The 24008-nt window shown below is 41.7% G+C and overlaps 1 protein-coding gene across 1 annotated transcript in view; it reads left to right on the forward strand.

The window, feature by feature from the left end:
• The window catches only part of SNTG2 (syntrophin gamma 2), a 247329-nt gene that overhangs the window by 26442 nt on the left and 196879 nt on the right, over nucleotides 1-24008 (forward strand). The window contains exons 3-4 of the mRNA XM_034766904.1: nucleotides 5226-5282; nucleotides 5383-5440. Of these exons, the coding sequence (XP_034622795.1) occupies nucleotides 5226-5282; nucleotides 5383-5440 (115 nt within the window). The remainder of the gene's footprint in view (nucleotides 1-5225; nucleotides 5283-5382; nucleotides 5441-24008) is intronic.

Raw genomic sequence — 24008 nt, forward strand, 5'->3', positions numbered from 1 at the left:
TTTAAATTTATTAAATATTTTTGGATGTTTTTCTACATTTTCAAATATCACCTTTGTCCGGCTTGTCCTCGTCTGTCCCTACAAGCACACAAGTCAACGCCACACCATTCTGTTTTGTTTCAATCATGTTCTTTCCATTTCTGGCCAAAAATTTTTGTCATGAGATCAGCCCAGCGTATTTTCGGTCTGCCCAGCAGTCACATGTGGTCTCTGGGGATCCAGTCACTGATGCGGGTTGTACATCTATTGTCTTGCTTGTGAACTACATGACCAGCCCATCTAAGATTTGCGTCGTATATCACCTGCACTACATCGGTCACCTCTGTACGTCTTCTGATCTCCTCATTCGGTATATGATCACGGATCATATCTTGCACATTTTCATTTCCATTGCTCTCTGGGTGACAGCAATTTTTTTCTTCCTCCACTTTTGTCATTGAGGGGATACTGCAGCTACAGGGCACAAGGCCAGCACCCCGAAGGCACTACTGCAAAAAAAAAATATTATTCTGCCAAACAAGCCACACAAAACAGAATAAACTGGGAAACTGAGCACAGACTCATGCGTTGGCCTTACCAATGCTCACAACATGAGGTAGCTCAGGATGAAAAATGGAAAACGGCTAGAAACTTGTTGCAAGTCATAACACAAACTATAACTTTCAAATATATTAACTTCAATTACAACACAGAATACAAAGTGTACAGTGCTCACTTTATAGTACTATTTTTGATTACAAATATTTGCACAGTAAAAATTATTTAAAAAAATAGTATTTTTAAATTCACCTCACACAAGTACTGTAGTGCAATCTCCTTATCGTGAAAGTGCAATTTACAAATATAGATTTTTTGTTACATAACTGCACTCAAAAAAACCCAACCAGTGTAAAACTTTACAACCTACAAGTCCACTCAGTCCTACTTCTTGTTCAGCCAACCGCTAAGACAAACAAGTTTGTTGACACTTGCAGAAGACAATGCTGTCCGCTTCTTATTTACAATGTCACCTGAAAGTGAGAACAGGTGTTCGCATGGTATTTTTGTAGCCAACATTGCTAAGTATTTATGTGCCAGATATGCTAAACATTCATGTGCCCCTTCATGCTTCAGCCACCATTCCAGAGGATATGCTTCCATGCTGATGATGCTCATTAAAAAAATGTGTTAATTACATTTGTGACTGAACTCCTTGGGGGAGAATTGTATGTCCCCTGCTCTGTTTTACCCGCATTCTGCCATATATTTCATGTTATAGCAGTCTCGGATGATGACCCAGCACATGTTGTTCATTTTAAGAACGCTTTCACTGCAAATTTGACAAAACTCAAAGAAGGTACCACTGTGAGAATTCTAAAGATAGATACAGCACTCGACCCAAGGATTAAGATCTGAAGTGCCTTCCAAAATCAGAGAGGGATGAGGTGTGGAGCATGCTTTCAGATGTCTTAAAAAAGCAAAACTCTGACATGGAAACTACAGAACCCGAACCATCAAAAAAGAAGATCAACCTTCTGCTGGTGACATCTGACTCAGATAATGAAAATGAACATGCATTAATTTGCACTGTTTTGAATCGTTATCGAGCACAACCCGTCATCAGCATGGACGCATGTCCTTTGGAATGGTGGTTGAAGCACAAAGGGACCTATGAATCTTTCACACATCTGGCATGTAAATATCTTTCGAAGTTGGTTACGACTGTGCCATGCGAACGCCTGTTCTCACTTTCAGTTGATGTTTTAAACAAGAAGCAGGCAGCATTATCTCCTGCCAATGTAAACCAACTTGTTTGTCTGAGCATTTGGCTGAAGAAGAAGTAGGACTGAATGGACTTGTAGGCTCTAAAGTTTTACATTGTTTTATTTTTGAATGAAGGATTTTTGTACATAATTCTACATTTGTAAGTTCAACTTTCATGATAAAGAAATGGCACTACAGTACTTGTAATGGGGGAATTGATAAATACTATTCAGTTTGGTTTTTTTACAGTGCAAATATTTGTAATGAAAAATAAATACAAAGTGAGCACTGTATATTTTGTATTCTGTGTTGCATTTGAAATCAAAATATTTGAAAATGTAGAAAACATCCAAAAATATTTAAATAAATGATATTCTATTATTGTTTAACAGTGTGATTAATCACATGATTAATCACAGTTATTTTTTTAATTGCATGATTAGTTGCAATTATTTTTTTTAATCGTTTGACAGCCCTAATTATAACTCAAGCAGACTTTATTATATATACTTAGAATACCACAAAAATGCAGATGACTCTAGGGTGGATATTAGCAGCCAACTGGCACATAACACAAAAATGGAGGGAGGTGAGACTGGCCAGGAACTTCAGGGCAAACTTCTACTCTTAGGGTAAGTGTCATGGTATCTTTAAGGAGCCACAACACTGGAAATGGAAGGGGAAGTAATGAAGGGAGCAGTAAGACAGGAATTTTGGAGCATGTATGTATGGTGAGGAGAGCGGAGAAGAAGAATGAAAGGACCAGCACTGGGCAATATCCACCTGTATGCATCACGTTGACTGTACTAGTTAATACAGTCGCTTGGCTCATTGCCCACCAATACAAGAAATCTATTTCCCAAAGGAAAGAACAGCTCCCTCATTGTACATTTGGCAAACAACTGTTAGCATGTAATCACAGTACAGAGAATATAGTTGTGGAGCAAATCAATTTAGTTTCGATCACACATCCTTCCCATTAGTGGGAGGGTCAACTGTAGATTAACACACAGACACTGTTCTCCCTTTCCTACCACTCACAAAGTATTCAAACCCTTCTCAATGGAATGGACCCCCTCGCACAGCTCTAATCTTCTTTGTTCCTCTCTTATAATTAAACTCATTCTGTGTCCCCTTCTCTGGGTCTGCATTCACCTTCCTCCCCACTCAGACCTGCTTAAGCTCCAGCCATTTTCTTACTAGGACTCTACTGTGCAGGAAACTTTCACTTACCTCCTGTGCTAGTGCCATCTGTCTCAACCACTCATAAAACCCACAGAAAAGAGCCAGTCCCATGCTTTATCCATTGGGGAACTAGGCAATTTTGTGAGGATTCAAGGCACAAATGAGAGTAGAGGTAGAGATACATCTCAGCTCCAAAGTTCAGATTTGGATCTGAACTTTCTTCAAAGTTCAGCAGTGTTTGGATCCAGAGATTTGGTTCAGCCTATTATGGAGATGAAGGTCAGCTGCAAGGTTTGGAACTGGATCCAGACTTCACCAAAACTGAAACAGTTTAGTATGAGATTTTGGTTTGAGCCCATGTCAGCATACAGTTGCTAATTTTGAAACCATAAGAAATAAGTGTCATATACCCATTTGATATTAGTAAAGAAGTATCATATGACATTATCTAGCATTTTTCATTTTTTAAAATAGTCTATTATATGATATTCAATGGAATAGAATGGCTAACACCTTGAAATGCCCTAAAACATGCATTGGCTTTGTCAGTGTAATATCAGAATAAAGTGTATTGTCTTTTTCCTTATGTCAATATCATTGTCAATATGTTAAGCTGAGTACTAGAGAGAAGGTAAAACTAACTTTTCAAATGTAATGAGAGTTTGGGCTGGATTGTTGGAAGACCAAAGATTACACTCATGCATCTGTACTAGCAAATCATCGAATAAACAGGTGACAAATATAAATCTGAGAATAAGAATACAAATGTTCTGATATGTAGAATGAGAAATTTAACCTTAATTGTCCAGGAGTAACCCAGTAATAAGACATGGCACTGTGGAAAAGGTTGGCAACAGACTGTTGCCAGACCAAAAAAATATATATATTACTTTATATTTACTTTCAAGAAATGAAATAAAGATAATGATATCCTATTATCATGTCAGGTACCAAGTTGGTGGAATCTCCTTCCTTGGAGGTTTTTAAGGCCCAGCTTGACAAAGCCCTGGCTGGGATGATTTAGTTGGGAATTGGTCCTGTTTTGAGCAGGGGGTTGGACTAGATGACCTCCTGAGATCCCTTCCAATCCTGATATTCTATGATTCTATGATTCTATGTGAGCATGTATGAAATGTCAAAATGCAGTGTACTATTAAACATGAGATAGATTACTGTAATAAATTTTCATAAAGATTTTCTCATGTGCTCCCTTCAGCACACTTAAAAAAAAAAAATCAGAGAAAATAACCGTAAGAAGCAGATTGATCCAAAAAGTCTTTAATGTGTACTACAGGCGAGTCATTTCAATTTTGAATATATGGATTTGAAAAATAGGTGCATGTAACTGCAAAATGAAAGTAAAGGGAATAAGTAAAAGCACAAAAAGAAATAAAACCAACTATGACAACATTCATCTAAAACAAAGTTCTTTATTTTTTTTTCCTTTTCAAAACATCTGTATAAACTAGGGTTACCATACGTCCGGATTTTCCCGGACATGTCCGGCTTTTTGGGCTCCAAATCCCCGTCCGGGGGGAAATCCCAAAAAGCCGGACATGTCCGGGAAAATCGGGACATGCGGGGGGCGGTGCTGGGCTGGGGGCCGGGCCGGGGGCCGGCGGGGCCGGGGACTGGGGGCACCGAGCGCCGGGGGCCGGCGGGGCTGAGCGCCGGCGGTGCCGGGGACCAGGGGGGCCGGCGGGGCCGAGCGCTGGGGGTGCTGGGGACCGGGGGCACCGAGCGCCGGCGGGGCCGGGGACCAGGGGGCCAGCCTGGGCCGCGCCTCCTCCCCCCACACCCACCCTTACCTGCTTCAGGCTTCCCGCGAATCAAATGTTCGCGGGAAGCAGGGGAGGGGGCGGAGTTGGGGCGGGGGGTGTGGGCGGGGCTGAGGGCGGGGCCGAGGCCCGGTGGAGTGTCCTCCTTTTGGAGGCTCAAAATATGGTAACCCTAGTATAAACAAAACCCAACAAGTATGTGAGCTGATTTCTTTCTGAATTGAAAAAAATGTCACCTTAGATATAGAAAAACAATCGAACAAATTACACCAGTACAAAATTCTGTTCAAAACTCTCTCTATAAATGAAGCTCTATGTTAAGTTATTATGTGGACCTATGTCATGTTCATAGGCTTTCATCAGCCCTCTGCATGGAGTGAACATCATCCTCTGATATAAGGGCAAATTTTCAAAATTAATATCATAGGTAAATAAAACTGATTAGGTAGCATACATTTTAAATGTATGTCCAGGCATTGTATTTTCACCTAAATTTATTTTTTCTACCCTTTTTTAAAGCACAGAACTGTTACACTTCGTAGACAACCAGTTGGTGGCTTGGGCTTAAGTATAAAGGTATGGATAATGTTTTGTTTTCATTTCTCTTTTTGAACTTCAGTATGTTTAGTGAGTGATGGTCTCAGTTGAGATTTCATTATTTATACATCTTTTACAGGGGGGTGCTGAGCACAAAGTCCCTGTCGTCATATCAAAAATATTTAAAGACCAAGCAGGTAAATATATATCTATATCTATACCTAAATAGGTTTCTGGTGTTATGTATACGATAGTCTTTTTTGAAAATGAAGTTCACTGTAACTCAGAATTAAGTATATTTATGGATCATTACATCAGCATTACGGTATCTTTAAGTCTTTCTGCAAATGTTGAATGGCTGTATATGGACAATTGTCTCTGATTCTGATTTCAAATAATCTGTAGTCTTATAAAGTTGGGGAATGGTAGTTAAAATTTTATCTGATAAATACTCACCTTAGAAATTTTTATGACAGTAGCACATCCTGATTATAAACACTGCCTTTAACATTCCTTTGTGGGGAAAAAAATTTGACATGAGAAAATGACTGCATCACTTAATTTTAATAACATGGGATAAACAAATATAAGCCAACTAGAATCTTTTTCCAGAACTGTAATTCATCACCATATGGTATGACTAAACCTGCCTAGATGCAAATAGGCAGCCATCAACAATGCTGAATAAATATATGAATCACTGTAATAAAACACACAACTAAAGCATTACACTGACAATCACCCAGTCCAAATAACCTAAACAAGACCCTATGTACCAATTAAGCCCTGCACTAAGGATGGAATTTATCCCAGCACAGAGGGAACAACGGTGAACTTCACTCTTAAAAATGCACAGTACAAGCATGGCAAGAAAATAAATAATAATAAAATAAAAAATAGGCAACTAGGAATACGGAGAATGCTCTAATAATTAAATAATGGTAATCATCCTAAATTGAAGTTTTCAATAAAAGAAAGTCATTTAGGGCCATCATGGACACAACAGGTTCACTCAAAAATTACATTTGTATGTTTAAGTTAAATAATCAGACACACAAATTTGTAACAATGTAGGTAATTTTGATAACTTTCATGCACAAACGCCAGGCTTTGTGGGAGCACTGGATGCATGCATGTTTTTGGGGGGTACCTATTGCACGCAAAATTGAAAATCTGTCCTTAAAAGTCACATGTTGAAAGAAATCCTGCAACTGTATGTCTGAGGAAGGCAGTGAATAGCATTGAACAGGGGTTAGTGCTACACCATGGGAATCCATGCCTCTGTCTACTGTGGAGCAGAGCTGCTGTAGATCCCTGTTTGGGACTGACGAGGGGGTGCACTGTGGGTGGGCCAAGGAAATGGCAGGGTAATGGCCCATGGGCCAGCAAACAGTGTAGAACCACTTACCTAGTAAACAGAGTGTGGGAGAAGCTGTACATATCTACTGCCTACTGCAGCTTGGGGCTGAAGATTTGACTCTTCAGTCAGTCATAGAGTCATAGACTTTAAGGTCAGAAGGGACCATTATGATCATCTAGTCTGACCTCCTGCACAACGCAGGCCACAGAATCTCACCCCCACTCCCACAACAAAGCCCTAACCTATGTCTGAGCTATTGAAGTCCTCAAATCATGGTTTAAAGACTTCAAGGTACAGAGAATCCTCCAGCAAGTGACCTGTGCCCCACGCTGCAGAGGAAAGCAAAAACCCCCCAGGGCCTTTGCCAATCTGCCCTGGAGGAAAATTCCTTCCTAACCCCAAATATGGTGATCAGCTAAACCCTGAGCATGTGGGCAAGACTCATGTGCCAGACACACAGGAAAGAATTCTCTGTAGTAACTCAGATCCCACCCCATCTAACATCTCATCACAGGCCATTGGGCATATTTACTGCTAATAGTCAAAGATAAATTAATTGCCAAAATCCCATCATACCATCCATAACTTTATCAAGCTTAGTCTTGAAGCCAGATATGTTTTTTGACCCTATTGCTCCCCTTGGAAGGCTGTTCCAGAACTTCACTCCTCTGATGTTTAGAAACCTTCAACTATGTCAAGTCTAAACTTCCTGCGTATGGATAAGTGTTCAAACTAGTTATTTTGGCTGTGCATTCCATACTAATATCCCATCCATTTTGAATTATTGTATGTCAACAGCACAGAAAATGACATTGATGATTATTACAAGATATGAGTTGCTGATCCAATTAGGGTTCTTTCTTTCAGAATATCGATGGATACAAACATTCAGGGGTACCTCTAATAGCTACATTTTCCTTCCTAAAAGTCATGCCCAGCTTTAGTATAAAAGTAAAAATTGCATACAAAGAGCATGAGAAACTGGAAATCCAGATGTCCTACACACCACATTATCTTTGGGAGATATAAAATCTCTACAAGATAGAAATATCCTGCACACAAGATTAAAAAAAAAATCACCTCTTCCAAAGTGTCAATACTTTCAGTTACCAGGATTATATTTAATCAAGGATTTAATACTAATGAGGCTGAGAGAACCTATCCAGGCACAACTGTCATTGTGAGATAGGCTGAGAGAACCTATCCAGGCACAACTTGGGGAAGGGCAATTTCCTTTCTCTGAGATATCTTCTCCGTTTATAGGAGATACAAAAAGAGGACCGTCCCTAGTAGTATTCTTTATGGTACAAACTAGAAAAAAATATAAATATTTTAATCAGAAATCTGACCTGCCAGTTCTACCAGTTATCATACAGAGAGCTGCAAGGCGAAAGAACAATAGAGAAAGGCAGACTGATCTCAAGTAAGTCTTCTGAATAAACATTCAGACGTGCTCAATGTGAATAAGAATTTGTGTATCCCAGGTGTTAATAATAATGAAATTGACAGCCTAGCTGGAAATATAGCTCAGAGAAGAGTATTAAGATGAGCTACTACTTGACGCAAGTAAATTAATTTGAGAAAGAGTGATATCATACAGTGATTTCTCTACTACTGAAAAGCCCTTGCGCTGTGGAAGCTAGTCATCCCAGCAGCATGAGTCACAGAGTAACCAAAAATCTCCACAAGCTATAAAATACATTTTGCATATATTTTTTTATTTTGTAGATAAATATATACAGATTTAAGGATAGCTTGTGATTTGATTGAATCTCACAACTCACTCTCTGCAGTAGTGAAACGCAATGCCAGAACGTTCAAAGAATGTAGTGTTGTGTGAGGGTATGTCTACACTACGAAATTAAGTCGAATTTATAGAAGCCAGTTTTATAGATATCGGTTTTATACAGTCGATTGTGTGGTCCCCACATAAAATGCTCTAAGTGCATGAAGCCGGTGGACCGCGTCCACAGTACCGAGGCTAGCATCGACTTCCGGAGCATTGCACTGTGGGTAGCTATCCCACAGTTCCCGCAGTCTCCGCTGCCCATTGGAATTCTGGGTTGAGATCCCAATGCCTGATGATGCAAAACAGTGTCGCAGGGGATTGTGGGTACATGCCGTCAGGCCCCTCCCCATCCGTCAGAGCAACGGCAGACAATCGATTCGCGCCTTTTTACCTGGGTTACCTGTGCAGACAACATACCACGGCAAGCATGGAGTCCGCTCAGCTCAGCTCAGCTCACCATTACCATATGTCATCTGGGTGCCGGCAGACGTGGTACTGCATTGCTACACAGCAGCAGCTAATTGCCTTTTGGCAGTAGACGGTGCAGTATGACTGGTAGCCTTCATCGGCTATCTGGGTGCTGGCAGACGTGGGGCTGCATTGCTACACAGCAGCAGCCCCTTGCCTTTTGGCAGTAGATGGTGTATTACGACTGGTATCCGTCGTCGTCGTACTCCAGTTCAATCATAGGCCCCTGGGCAGACATGCTTTGTCTCCTGGAGACTCAGTCCTGCCGGCAGTCCGATTGAACCGTCTTGACGATGATGGCTAGCAGTCGTAGTACAGTATCTTCTGCCAAGCACCCAGAAGATGCTGAGGACTATCAGTCATGCTGCACCATCTGCTGCCAGCTTAAGATGTAGAAAATAGATGGATCAGATTTGTTCTGTATTCATTTGCTTCCCCCTCCCTCCGTGAAATCAACGGCCTGCTACACCCAGGATTTTGAGTTCAATCTTTGAGGAGGCCATTCTGTGTGACAGTTGTTTGTGTTTCTCCCTGATGCACAGACACCTTTGTTGATTTTAATTCCCTATACCCGTACACCATGTCGTCAGTCGCCCCTCCCTCCCTCCGTCAGTTTCGCGCCTTTTTTCAGTCCAGATGCCATAGCACTGGGATCATGGAGCCCACTCAGATCACTGCGGCAGTTATGAGCACTATGAACACCACGCGCATTGTCCTGGAGTATGTGCAGAGTAGGACATGCCAAAGCAAAACCAGGACCAGCCGATGAGGCGATTGCAGCGCGGCGACGAGAGTGATGAGGAAATTGACATGGACACAGGCCTCACGCAAAGTATGGGCCACAGCAATGTGCAAATCATGGTATTATTGGGGCAGGTTCATGCCGTGGAATGCCGATTCTGGGCCCGGGAAACAAGCACAGACTGGTGGGACCACATCGTGTTGCAGGTCTGGGACGATTCCCAGTGGCTGCGAAACTTTCGCATGCGTAAGGGCACTTTCATGGAACTTTGTGACTTGCTTTCCCCTGTCCTGAAGTGCCAGAATACCAGGATGAGAGCAGCCCTCACAGTTGAGAAGTGAGTGGCGATAGCCCTGTGGAAGCTTGCAATGCCAGACAGCTACCGGTCAGTCGGGAATCAATTTGGAGTGGGCAAATCTACTGTGGGGGCTGCTGTGATCCAAGTTGCCAGGGCAATCAAACACCTGGTGATATCAAGGGTAGTGACTCTGGGAAACGTGCAGGCCATAGTGGATGGCTTTGCTGCAATGGGATTTCCAAACTGTGGTGGGGCGATAGACGGAACCCATATCCCTATCTTGTCACCGGAGCACCAAGCCACCGAGTACATAAACCGCAAGAGGTACTTTTCAATACTGCTGCAAGCCCTGGTGGATCACAAGGGATGTTTCACCAACATTAACATGGGATGGCTGGGAAAGGTACATGATGCTCACGTCTTCAGGCACTCTGGTCTGTTTCGAAAGCTGGAGGAAGGGACTTTATTTCCAGACCAGAAAATAACCATTGGGGATGTTGAAATGCCTATCGTGATCCTTGGGGACCCAGCCTATCCCTTAATGCCATGGCTCATGAAGCCGTACACAAGCAGCCTGGACAGTAGTCAGGACCTGTTCAACTACAGGCTGAGCAAGTGCCGAATGGTGGTGGAATGTGCATTTGGACGTTTAAAAGCACGCTGGCGCAGCTTACTGACTCGCTCAGACCTCAGCGAACAGAATATCTCCATTGTTATTGCTGCTTACTGTGCGCTCCACAATATCTGTGAGAGTAAGGGGGAGACATTTATGGTGGGCTGGGAGGTTGAGGCATATCGCCTGGCCACTGATTACACGCAGCCAGACACCAGGGCGGTTAGAAGAGTACAGCAGGGCATGGTGCACATCAGAGAAGCTTTAAAAATGAGTTTTGTGACTGGCCAGGCTACGGTGTGAAACTTCTGTTTGTTTCTCCTTGATGAACTCTCTGCCCCCCCCCCAACCCGGTTCACTCTACTTCCCTGTAAACCAACCACCCCACCCTCCTCTCCCCTATCTGAGCACCACTTGCAGAGGCAATAAAGTCATTGTTACTTCACATTCATGCATTCTTTATTAATTCATCACACAACTAGGGGGATAATTGCCAAGGTAGCCCGAGAGGGGTGCGGGAGGAGGGAAGGAAAAGGACACACTGCAGTTTAAAACTTTAAAACTTTAACACTTATTGAAGGCCAGCCTTCCGATGCTTGGGCAATCATCTGGGGTGGAGTGATGGGTGGCCGGAGGCCCCCTCACCGTGTTCTTGGGCGTCTGGGTGAGGAGACAATGGGACTTGGGGAGGAGGGCTGTTGGTTACACAGGGGCTGTAGCGGCGGTCTCTGCTCCTGCTGCCTTTCCTGCAGCTCAACCATACGCTCGAGCATATCAGTTTGATGCTCCAGCAGCCGGAGCATCGACTCTTGCCTTCTGTTGCAAGCTGATGCCACCTATCATCTTCAGCCCGCCACTTCCTCTGTTCATTCCGCAATTCAGCCCGCTACCTCTCCTCTCGTTCATACTGTGCTTTTCTGTAGTCTGACATTGATTGCTTCCACACATTCTGCTGTGCTCTTTCAGTGTGGGAGGACATCTGGAGCTCCGTGAACATATCATACCGAGTCCGCCGTTTTCTCCTTCTAATCTTTGCTAGCCTCTGCGAAGGAGAAACATTTGCAGCTGGTGGAGAACAAGGGAGAGGTGGTTAAAAAAGACACATTTTAGAGAACAATGGGTACACTCTTTCATGTTAAATTTTGCTGTTCACATTACACAGCACATGTGCTTTCGTTACAAGGTCGCATTTTTCCTCTGATATTGAGGGCCTGCCGGTTTTGTGTGAAAGATCACTCAGGCGGTGCCAGGCAACAGAATTCAGCTTGCAGGCAGCCATGGTAAGCCACAGTCTTTTGGCTTTTTTAACCCTCATAACATGTGGGAATGATTTCAAACAGTAGCGCCCTCATCGTCCTCATTTCCCATACCAAGGACCCGTTGGGTTGGCCATTTAAAATGTGTTTGCAATGTAAAAGGAGGGGCTGGGGCTTCCGGGTTAACATGCAGCACAAACCCAACTACCCCCCCCCCACACACACACACCCAATTCTCTGGGATGATCCCTTCACCCCTTCCCCCCCACCGCATGGCTAACAGCAGGGAACATTTCTGTTCAGCCGAGCAGGAACGGGCACCTCTGAATGCCCCCTTAATAAAATCACCCCATTTCAACCAGGTGACCATGAATGATATCACTCTCCTGAGGATAACAAAGAGCGATAAGGAATGGATGTTGTCTGCATGCCAGCAAACACCAGGACCATATGCTGCCATGCTTTGTTATGCAATGATTACAGACTACCTGCTACTGGCCTGGCATGGTAAAGTGTCCTACCATGGCGGACGGGATAAGGCAGCCCTCCCCAGAAACCTTTTGCAAAGGCTTTGGGAGTACATGAAGGAGAGCTTTCTGGAGATGTCCCTGGAGGATTTCCGCTCCATCCCCATACACGTTAACAGACTTTTCCAGTAGCTGTACTGGCCGCAATTGCCAGGGCAAATTAATCATTAATCATTAAACATGGTTGCTTTTAAACCATGTGTAATATTTACAAAGGTACACTCACCAGAGGTCCCTTGTGTGCCCTCAGGGTCTGGGAGCAAACCTTGGGTGAGTTCGGGGGTTACTGGTTCCAGGTCCAGGGTGATAAACATATCCTGGCTGTTGGGGAAACCGGTTTCTCTGCTTCCTTGCTGCTGTGAGCTATCTACATTATCTTCATCCTCATCTTCCTCGTACCCCGAACCCGCTTCCCTGTGTGTTTCTCCTTTGAAGGAGTCAAAGCACACGGTTGGGGTAGTGGTGGCTGCACCCCCTAGCATGGCATGCAGCTCCGCGTAGAAGCGGCATGTTTGCGGCTCTGCCCCGGACCTTCCGTTTGCCTCTCTGGCTTTGTGGTAGACTTGCCTTAGCGCCTTAATTTTCATGCGGCACTGCTGTGCGTCCCTGTTATGGCTTCTGTCCTTCATGGCCTTGGAGAAGTTTTCTAATATTTTGCCATTTCGTTTACTGCTACGGAGTTCAGCTAGCACTGATTCATCTCCCCATAGGGCGAGCAGACCCCGTACCTCCTGTTCGGTCCATGATGGAGCTCTTTTGCAATCCTGGGACTCCATCACGGTTACCTTTGCTGATGAGCTCTGCGTGGTCACCTGTGCTCTCCACGCTGGGCAAACAGGAAATGAAATTCAAACATTCGCGGGGCTTTTCCTGTCTACCCGATCAGTGCATCTGAGTTGAGAGTGCTGTCCAGAGTGGTCACAATGAAGCACTGTGGGATAGCTCCCGGAGGCCAATAACGTCGAATTCCGTCCACACTACCCCAAATCCAACCCACAAAGGCCTATTTTAGCGCTAATCCCCTCGTCGGAGGTGGAGTAAAGAAACCGGTTTAAAGGGCCCTTTAAGTCGAAAGAAAGGGCTTCGTCGTGTGGACGTGTCCAGGCTTAATTCGATTTAACCCTGCTAAAGTCGACCTAAACTCGTAGTGTAGACCAGGCCTGAGACTCAAATCTTGACATGGCTAACAGTGCTTGAATAAGCTGCCTTGTTACCAGGGCAATTTACCACTCCCAGTAGTCACTTTATAAGTGCATTGCTGTGGTAAGCACTGCTTGGTGAGGCCATGGCAGAATTATAGCAGTTAAGCTTGAGCTGCAGGAGCCTAGTGGGAGTCTAATGGGGCCTTTGACCTGCATCTCGCTGTCCACCTCCCTCTCGGGAGAGGCCCCGTGGGTATACACAAGAAGCCACTGGAGCTGGCTCCACCTCCCAGTTCTGTCTGCTGCTTCTAAATAAGGTAATCTTTTAATAGCTATTAAAATATACATTGGGCAAGGATGGAAATAATTATTTTGTGACTTGTGCCTCATCTGTTTAAAAAAAAAAAAGTCCCCTGCCTTGCATAGCTGATTAAGAACTAAGGGTACGTCTATACTTACCTCCTGGTCTGGCGGTAAGCTATCGATCTTCTGGGATCGATCCCGGAAGTGCTCGCCGTCGACGCCAGTACTCCTGCTCAGTGAGAGGAGTAGGCGGAGTCGACGGGGGAGCCTGCCTGCCGCGTGTGGACCCGCGGTAAGTTCGAACTAAGATAGTTCAACTTCAGCTACGTGAATAACATAGCTGAAGTTGCGTATCTTAGTTTAAAGTGGGAGGTTAGTGTGGACCAGCCCTAAGGGATGATGTTTCAGAGGAATTTTTATTTATTTTGTTTCCTTTAGACAAATATCCTAAGTTTCCTGTTTTACACCTCATTGACTACAATATTAACTTCCTTCAATTTCTGATAGTTTATTCAATTCCTTTCCCTTCCTAGAATTTGGAGGATTTGTCACTGTTCCTTTCTGAAGTGATATACCAGGTTTCAGTTTGGTTGCTGATCTCAATTCAAGATGTCCTTTTTTTCACTGATACAGCATAGCATTTATACTATTCCCCACTCCCACTCTCTCTCTCTCTCTCTCTCTCTCTCTCTCACACACACACACACACACACACACACACACACACACACACACACACACACACATCCTATAGAGTGTCAGTAGTGCTTTCTCTTATATCCCATGCAACCCATTCCCTACCTTAGTGCAATCACTCAGCATATGTCTAAACTGTAACTGGAAATCTTTGGCTAGTCCATGCCAGCTGACTTGGGCTCACTGGGCTGTTTAATTGCGGTGTAGCTGTTCTGGTTTAGGCTGCAGCCCACACCCTGGGATCCTGCTTGGCAGCAGGGTCCTAGACTCAGGCTCCAGCCTGAGTCTGAACATTTACCACAGCCTCTCAGCCTGAACCCCATGAGCCTGAGTCAGCTGGCACAGGCCAGATATGGGTTTTAATTGCAGTGTAGATATAGCCCCAGATGTCTCAAGAGAGCATCTGGATTGAAAAGAGCTGCCTCTAGTTGCACTCCATTCATCAAGATTGCAAGTAGGAAGAGTGGAAAAATCCAATGTCATTAATTTCACCAACATCTGATTAGCAAGATAGTGAGAAATGTCTAGGTCTTATTGGACTTATCACTGCTCTTAAACACTCAAATATCAACAGCAACAAGAAATACGTCTCCCTCCTTCAACTGACTAAGAGACTCCTCTCAGATGACAGCCTACCAACTGTGATTGTTCTGTTTGTAACTTCCAAATTAGATTACTGTAACTCACTCAACTGAGAGTTCAGTGAGGGTGTCAAAAAGAAGTTCCTCGGTACCACATGCAGCAGCCCATTTCCTAAGCAGAATAACGAGCCTACTGTTATGACTTCAAATGTTTAAAATATAATTATTGGTGCTCATCCAGTACTCTAATAAATTAAGACTCATGGTATAAACAAAAGGACTGCCTTTTACATATATCTATTTGCACCATCCTCAATAGCCTTCACAAAGAGGGGAAAAACATATCACCAGTGTTTCATGTTCTCCATGGCCTCTCTCTTACGCACTAATTTTCCGTTCATGATCTACCAAATGTATTGTACTTATTATTCAGGTTGCTGGAGCTCTTGATAGCCAGAGTGAAATGGGAGCTCAAGGCCAAATCAACAAATTAATTCAAACACACACACATTCCAAATAAAAATGATTTCATATGAGAGACACTAATATCAGAGTCCACACTGGTCCAACACAAATGTGCATTTTAATACCAGCACATAAATATCAGAGTGAAGATGTGTTAGACATGCAGTTGATTATATGAGATTGTATAAAGTATTTCCTCAGGAGGAGAATGTTCATAAACTGACAGTGAAATATAATATTGCAAAACTTGAAATGGATGGTATTAAAACTTGATAAGGAAAAAGTTGTCTTTCCTGGAAATGATGGAATATCACACACAGAGGAAAACTTTGGTATAGAAGAAGGAAAGAGCTATCTCTGACTAGCTATCTAGATATTAATACAGTGCTCAGTGCTAGTATATCTGAACACTTTCTGGAATAAGAGAGTGGATGAACGATAGGGTTCATTATCAGTGCCTTTTGGAAGAAAATATGAATCACCCTTATGGGTTGAAAAGCTATGTCCTATTAGGAGCAAAGTGTTTTACTATGTATGTCTAAAAGAGGAAAGAGTTCTTGGGGAAAGCGATAGTAATGTGATTTTTCTTTTGCTTTTTTTGGGCAAGACCCCATTTAAAAATATATATATATATTTGGAAAAAAGTTCATATGTTTGTGGATCTTTCTAGACAAATGCAATTAAAGGATTTTGAAGTGGAGAACTGAAAAATATAGATTTCACATGTTGTGTGACAGTGACTGATCTTTACCCACCTAAATTACTTTAGAAGGAACAAAGTATATCTGATTATGATGTGCAGATATTTTAGGATAGCCAGTTAATTAATTAGGTAAAATATCTTTAGAAGGAAGAAATAATTACAAAGTAAGGGCAAACCTGATGGAAATATTTAATTGTAAGTTTTGTTGCAGGGTCCATATATTTACATGCCATGGAAACCACTAGATGCACCCCTGGTGTATAAACAAATTATTATTGATATAAATAGAATGTTTCCAAAATGGTGAATTTGATCCAAAAAGAAAAAAGTGTAAGGGGTTTTACTTTTCCCCCCATCTTTTCTTTTTCTGGGTGTCTTTAATTTTCTGCAATTTTTTAGAAGCTTTGATATTGAAAAGGATTTCCAGATTCCATTCTTCTTTTCTCTGAGATTACTGTAAAGGCAAGCTTTTGTGCAGTTTATGTGCAGATGGCCATGTGGCACTTTTAAATGTTGTTAATACCTTCTATCTTTGTGCAACTCTTACATGTATTATGTAATCATAAACATTACTACTAAGTTTACTTATGGTACTATATTATCAGATGAGTGGACCAATGGAGTTATAGTGAAGATACCGAGAAAGGAACTCTCAGTGATTGTAATAACTGGTGTGGTATCAAACTTTTATCTGTGTCAAGCAAAGTATTGTGTAAGATTATAGTCCAGCATATATCAGAGGCAGTTGATCGCATTCTCAGAAAAGAGCAAACTGGTTTTCGGAAAGGGCGTGGATGCACAGACCAGATCTTCACTCTGCAAAACATAATAGAACAGTGCTTAGAATGGCAACGGCAACTCTACATACATTTAATAGACTTTGAGAAGGCTTTTGATAGCATTCACAGCACCAGCCTATGGCGCATTCTGTGGGCATATGGAATTCTTTCCATATAATCAACGTCATCAAAAGCTTCTATTTCAACTTTACATGCAGTGTTGATCACACTGAGCTCAGTTTTGAAGTCAAAACAGGAGTACGTCAGAGGTATGTCATGTCTGCAATCCTCTTCAACATTGCCATCGTCTGGGTAATGTGGGGTACAACAGAAGACATGCCAAAAGGCATTAAATAGACACTCTTGTCATCCCTTGAAGACCTGGACTTTGCAGATGATGTTGCTCTCCTATTACATACCCAACATCATATACAAGAAAAAACAACTTGACTCAACACATTCAGCCAGCAAATTGGACTGAAAATCAACCACAATAAGACAGATACCATGACCTTTATTATTGCCTCACCATCACCAATACAGATAGAGGGTTATGTTCTCACCAATGTAGAAACATTTATATACTTGGGCAGCAGCATCAGCCAGGATGGTGGAATAAGCCAGGACATCTGGAACAAAATCAGTAAAGCCAGGAACACCTTCAGGAGTTTAAATACAGTCTGGAAATCATCAAAGTACAATACCAAAACCAAACTCAAGATTTATCAGATCTGCGTACTTTCAACACTACTTTATAGTGCAGAATGCTGGGGAATGAGAAAGTCTGACATGTTCAAACTGTCTTCATTCCATGCAACCTGCCTCAGAAAAATCCTCCTTATCTCTTGGCCCAGAACAATCTCCAACCAAGATCTATTGACACAGTGGAGCCAAGAGGATCTGAGCACCATCATTGCCATGAGGAGTTGGAGATGGATCAGTCATGTGCTTTGGATGGAAACTGATTCCATCACCAGAGTAGCAATAAGATGGACACCTGAAGGCAAGCGAAAATGAGGCTGCCCGAAAACAACATGGTGAAGATCTGTGGAAGCCAAGCTGAAAAACCTGGGGCACAGCTGGGAAACCATTGAAAGACTTGCCAGGAACAGACAGGAGTGGAGGAGCTTTGTCACTGCCCTAAATCCCAGAGGAGTAATAGGAACATGATGATGATGACTGTATTAGTAAAATGCACAATAGGTTTACTTTGCAGCCAAATAAAGAGAGAAAGATTCTTGATCTCAATGAGTTCACAATTAAAAGGTCCAGTCTTTCAAAGGGTTCAGACCTGGTAGCCCCTAATATCCATATAGAATCTAAGTACTACTATAAAGGGCCATAAGGATCCATACATGTGGACTTCTTTTCTGAATCACGGTATAAATTGAATAATTCTTCTTTGTTTTTATTCTTGATATCTGCCATCTCCTGCACCCCTTCTTTAATTGTGGACATGATTAAGCAGTCCTGATTAATCTGGAAACATCGTGGGATGCTGTATCTAAATCTGTTTTTAAAGTTCTTCAAAATATTAAAATAATAATTATGCCCATATGAAACTTTTCTTTTCATCGGCACTGGTTTATTCTGTAAATAGAGTATATTTCCTATTGGCCAAGGAATTCAAACTATTTCAAACCATAGAATCATGGGCTTTGTAATTATGTGATGGTTGCCCCAATTTGCCAGTCCATTTCTGTGAGAGCTGCGGGATTGTAGTAATTTGACTGTTTACTGCTGTTGTACTGTGTATGTATCTGATATAACATGTAGAGTCAGACATGCATCAGCACTGAAACAGAGTGGTGGATTCAGCTCACCAAAGCATAATCAAAATAGTTAAATAAAATAAAATATGCCCTGGTGGAAGTGGGAGAGTTTTGGGTTTGCCAGTTCACAAAGGGCTTTATACTGAAAGCCAACACTAGTTAAAGATTTAATCTGAAAGCATTCCCCCTCCTCCCACCCCATAGAACACTAAAAATTATTTATACCTCACATTGTGTTCTCCTGGAAAAACTCTTATTTTTTGTGTTTAATCCAGTTCTGAGCAGAGATGCCATATACCCTGTAATAATTGGAATGAGCTCAAGAAAGACAGCCATTTAAACATTCTTGGCTTGAAACCTTGCACTCCACAAACACATTTGATGTTCTTGGCTACATACATTCAGGACCATCTGTTCGGAGGACATTGTGCCTGTTCATCAAGGTGTTCACTAGAGCATAGATGCCAAGCAAAGATATTTTTGAGTGGAAAGCCTGCACGTATTATCAATTCCTCAGGAAGTCTCCTGTGTGGTGGCTCTCATATGATAGCATTGCCTATCATGTTAGAATGGGTCTCATGTTTTTGTATTGCACAAAAACAAATACCCTGAAGACTAAAGCATGGGGTTTAGAAGAAAACTATGCCCTCATTCAGATGGATAATATTTTAACAGGCATTTAACAAACTCATTCAGATCATACAAGGCAGCTCTATGGACATGCAGAAGCTGAATGGTTCTTCACGTTTGAATAATGATTCCTAACATAATTTTTAAAATTTATGAACAATTCAGTTAATATTTATGTGGCTTTTTAGTTGTAGTCTTTTTTACTTTTGCCCATCTTATTTCCCTTTATTATAGAAAAACAAAGATTGACAAAAAAAGGATGAAATGTATCTTCTCTGAAGGTACCATCTGCATGGGATTCTCACTTTTGGGTCTGTGCCTGTAGTCCTTTGTTCAGTTTGATGATCCATACAGGAGCTTTTCTAGCTCTTTGGTTTTCACTCTTTATGCCCCTGAAGCCACAGGTCAGAATAGGCACTGAATCATGAGAGAAGGGGCATCCCTGCAATTTATTCAGGAGCAATCCAAGGTATGTTGCTAGAGTGCGAGTCCCTTGTTCCTATTTTGAGCCCTGATTCAGGAAAACATCCCTATTCAGGATAACATTTAAGCTCATGTTTAAGTCTCCTTGAAGTCAAAGGGATTTAAGCCCAAGCTTAAAGATAAAGCATGTGCTAAAGTGGTTTTCTTGTTCTGAGTCTTAGAGATCCATGAGGCAATGGGATTGGTTGAATGTGTGAAATTCTGAAGTGTGAAGCAATAGATTATTACCCTAATTGTAGGGAACTGTGTGTGTCACTGGGATACACTTGCTTAACTTTAAGAGGGATGGATTTAAGCACCTACTTCAGTGTTTTGCTGAAATGGGGCCTAATATGAGAAAGTTCATGGTACAGGAAAATGGATCGTATCTCCCCTAAGTATATAAATATAGCGAGACTCTATGCAAGACTTTGATATGTCTACTTGAGTAATTGGTAATCAGTCCCTAAGCATTCAAGGAAAATTAATCACCAATAGAAAGGGTGGCTTTTCTCAAATTAATTTCCCTGCCCTGAGAATAGCATTAAATATTGTTGATCTATTCAAAAGTAAATTACACAGTATTTTTTCTCTGGGAGTTCTGTGCTAGGTCTTCGGGTAATTTCATACTGTATATCCACCTTTGAAGGCTACCTGTAGTAACTTATTAAACCAAAAAGACAGACATAATTTGGGTTTGTAATATTATAATTATCATTAGAGCAATATCCCAAAGAGATTATTTTAATTAGTATCTGATTTTCATACTAAAAATAATTTTTCTTCACCCAATCACTAAATGTAAGCACAGTATACGAAGAACCCTCAGTGCTTCATTTAGGAAATTTTAAAGTGACATAAACTCACAGGCTCTGAATCTAGTTTTATATACAGCCCCATGAGTCCCAAGAATGGTTGAGGCCATTTACCCCCTCCCCTTTTAAGTCACTAGAGGGCCACTTTAAGACCAATGGGCCCTGAGTTCTTTGTGATCCTTGGGTTGATGGCAGGTCTGCCTCAGTCCTTATCTTGCTTGAACTATATTAGATTTGGAATATGTGGTGGTTCCATCTAGCGGTAGGGTGAATAAATGAGTACCCAGGCCCTATGACCTCTAGGGTATTAACAGTTTCTGCAGTTTAAACAAAACAATGATCAACCAGTTGCAGGAAGAAACATACATTCTATTAGGGGAAAGATAGGGTTAAATTAAAAAAAGAAGTTGGGATAGGAACCTGAGATAAAAAGAAAAATGCAAGAGAATCAAAGGAAACAGATATACCAGTGAATAAATTATTATAATGGAGGTTAATCAGATCCTTCCGCTCACGGGTGATTACATCCCTATAATGCTTGACTATAACCAGAGTTCCACAAATAGAAAGTAAAATGGTGCACCTGCAGAATCCCTCCGCAGATCGGGTGGCTAGTGTGCACTGTTTTTGTGTGTGTGTTGGAACTCTGTGGGATTGATTTAAAATAAATAATTTTGCAAAGAATAATCAAATACATGTTGCAGACCTGATCTTTGCTTGGGTGCAGTGTGGAGCAGGTCTGGTACACCTGTTCAACTCTTTTACTTGTACATATACACATAGACCAGGTCTTAATTCACTCCAGAGTCCTTTCTTAACTAAGGGTATTATAGTTATTACTCAATGTTGTGATGTCGCATTGCCAGGCAGGCTGATCACCCTCTGGAGTGGAGTAGGTCCTGTTAGAGAGCAACATGTGGGGCTGTGTCTCTTTGTGCTGTTGGAAGCTGAATTTCTTACCTCCCCCCAAATAATATGCTTTTGTGCTAGTCTGAACTGGATGCAAATATCTGGGCAATCCCAGCCATATGAAGGTGACTGTGTACACAGCCTTGAAAACCCAGGTCTGTGAGACCTGGGCTTGTTGCTTCCAAGCCTGTGCTTGAGGATCCACACTACATTGTAAACATGAGCTTACAATTGCTATACCCAGGGGGTCTCAGTCCATCCCATACTCCAGCTTCTTACTTGGGTCTGCTGCTTGAGCTGTGGCCACACTGAAAAATGACAAGCCTTGGACTGGAATCACAGCAGGACTTGGGCTCTGACATACCCCATAGCAGAGTCCTAGGACCTGGGACCTGAGTGCTTGCTGATTCAGTCAGACTGATCTGTGTGAATGGAAGGGGGTCTTTGGGCTCAAACCCGAATCAGAGCTTTGGCTGCATCTGCAATGCAGACATACCCTAGGTGTCAGTCATTCTGGCCAAATAACTCCTCTTCCTCTTTTCTGTCCCAGCCACCACTGGCTATATGGGTCTCAAGCACACAGGTTAGGCAGGGAGTTTAAATTTCATTTTTTGAGCCACTGTCTCTGGTGCTGACCATCTGTCTGCTTGTGGGCGCTTCTGAGCACTGCTTCTGTCAAGCGCACAACATGGCAAGGAAACTACATACCCTGTGTGCCATTTTTATAGATAGGTACAGCATTAGCTATTCCCCAGTCCCCTCTGATATTGTTGATTATTTTAATGATTGTTTACATATTTTATTAGACTCAGCAATTACTATGTTTTGACAATGAGGGTAATTAATCACTAGAACAACTTTAATCTGGTAAACTTTAAAATGATCCAATGACTGGAAGTTGAAGCTAGACAAATTCAGACTAGAAATAAGGTGCAAATATTTAACAGTGAGAGTGATTAAACATTGGAACAACTTGCACCCATGGATGTCTTTACATCAAGATTAAACTACAGCAAATCTTTTAGAAAGATATCCAGACAGAAGTGGTGGGTTTAATGCAGAAATTACTGGATGAGGTTCTGGACCTGTGTTATGCAGGAGCAGAGACTAGATGATTATAATGTTTTTTTTTTCTGCCCTTAAAATCTATGAATTTACAATTAATACTAAATGTTCAGTATCAGTTTGTTCCAAGCACTGTGGCTAATTTATGTGGCCCAGGGATATTTCTCATGTATGAGAATTTTCCCATATAGAGGGATTTGTACCCTGTACCATTCAGACTGTGTCAGTCAATTAGGTGTGTCTAGTTCCAGGCAGAATCTTAGTGAAGACGGTGAGAGTTTGGAACTTGGAGGTTGGATTCTTGCTCTTAGAACAGCATTCTAGGGCAGCAGCTACCACAACAAACTTTCTAAGCTACTAGAAAGAAAATAATTAAGTCTGGAAGCAGATGCATCAGGATGTGGTTGGACAGGAGAATGGTCAGACATGGGACAGCATTTTTGATTGAAGGACAAAATATGGACGGGTGGGGTGGCTTAGAGATGAAGTGCTATGTATTGGTAAAAAATATTCCATAGAATCCCTTGGTAATAGACATACAACTTCAAAAAGTGCTATGTTTGGTCTTGTAAATGTTCTAATTTTTCATCCCTTTTTGAATCTGAGACCTTTTATTCTATTTTAGGATTATATTTCCTATAATATCTCTTCCATAACTCATTTAATGCACGTTTTTCTCCTGTTTCTGATTTCCCTTCAGTTTGTTGTCTGTTTCCCCGTTTTCATCCCTTCAGTTTTCTTTCCTTTTTTTGCATTCTATTAAGGTAGATAATGGGATCTAATTGAAATCCAATGACATCTTTCAAGAGGATAGATTGAAGATGCCAGACTACTTTCCTTTTATTTCCTTATACAATTTTAAATATTCATAACTTTATTTGATGTGGTGTCACATTATTCAGTTCAGTAAGCCTTTGACCTGTGATATTAATCATGTCAATATTGGAGCTAACCCATGTGTTTTATAGTATTGCAGTGCTTTGAACAGACTCATTTTCCTTTTTTTAATGCAAAGTAATAGATTTAGAAACTTAGAGAAATATAAAGGTTCAGTCCTCATCTGTTTATTAGAAAACCACAGCTGACAATTTATTTTTACCTATAAAACATTGTAATTGTTTTAAAAGTGTTGTTAGGCTTGGAAAATTTGCTCATTTTTTTTAGAGAGCATATGCAGAAACAGAGCCTAACCAGCCTATTTCAATATTCCCCCTAGAAAGATTGCATTTTTGTCATTATAACTAAGAGTTACGCTGAGTTGTAATGGAGCATTACTTATTCTGGCAGGTAGAGCTGCTTTTGGGGGGCTGTAGACATAAACACTCACAATTGTAATTGTTGCTTTTGCTACTTAATATTTCCCTCTTTTCCTGTTGCGACATTTTCCTGT

Source organism: Trachemys scripta, chromosome 3 (assembly GCF_013100865.1).
Source record: "Trachemys scripta elegans isolate TJP31775 chromosome 3, CAS_Tse_1.0, whole genome shotgun sequence".
Lineage (NCBI taxonomy): Eukaryota > Metazoa > Chordata > Testudines > Emydidae > Trachemys > Trachemys scripta.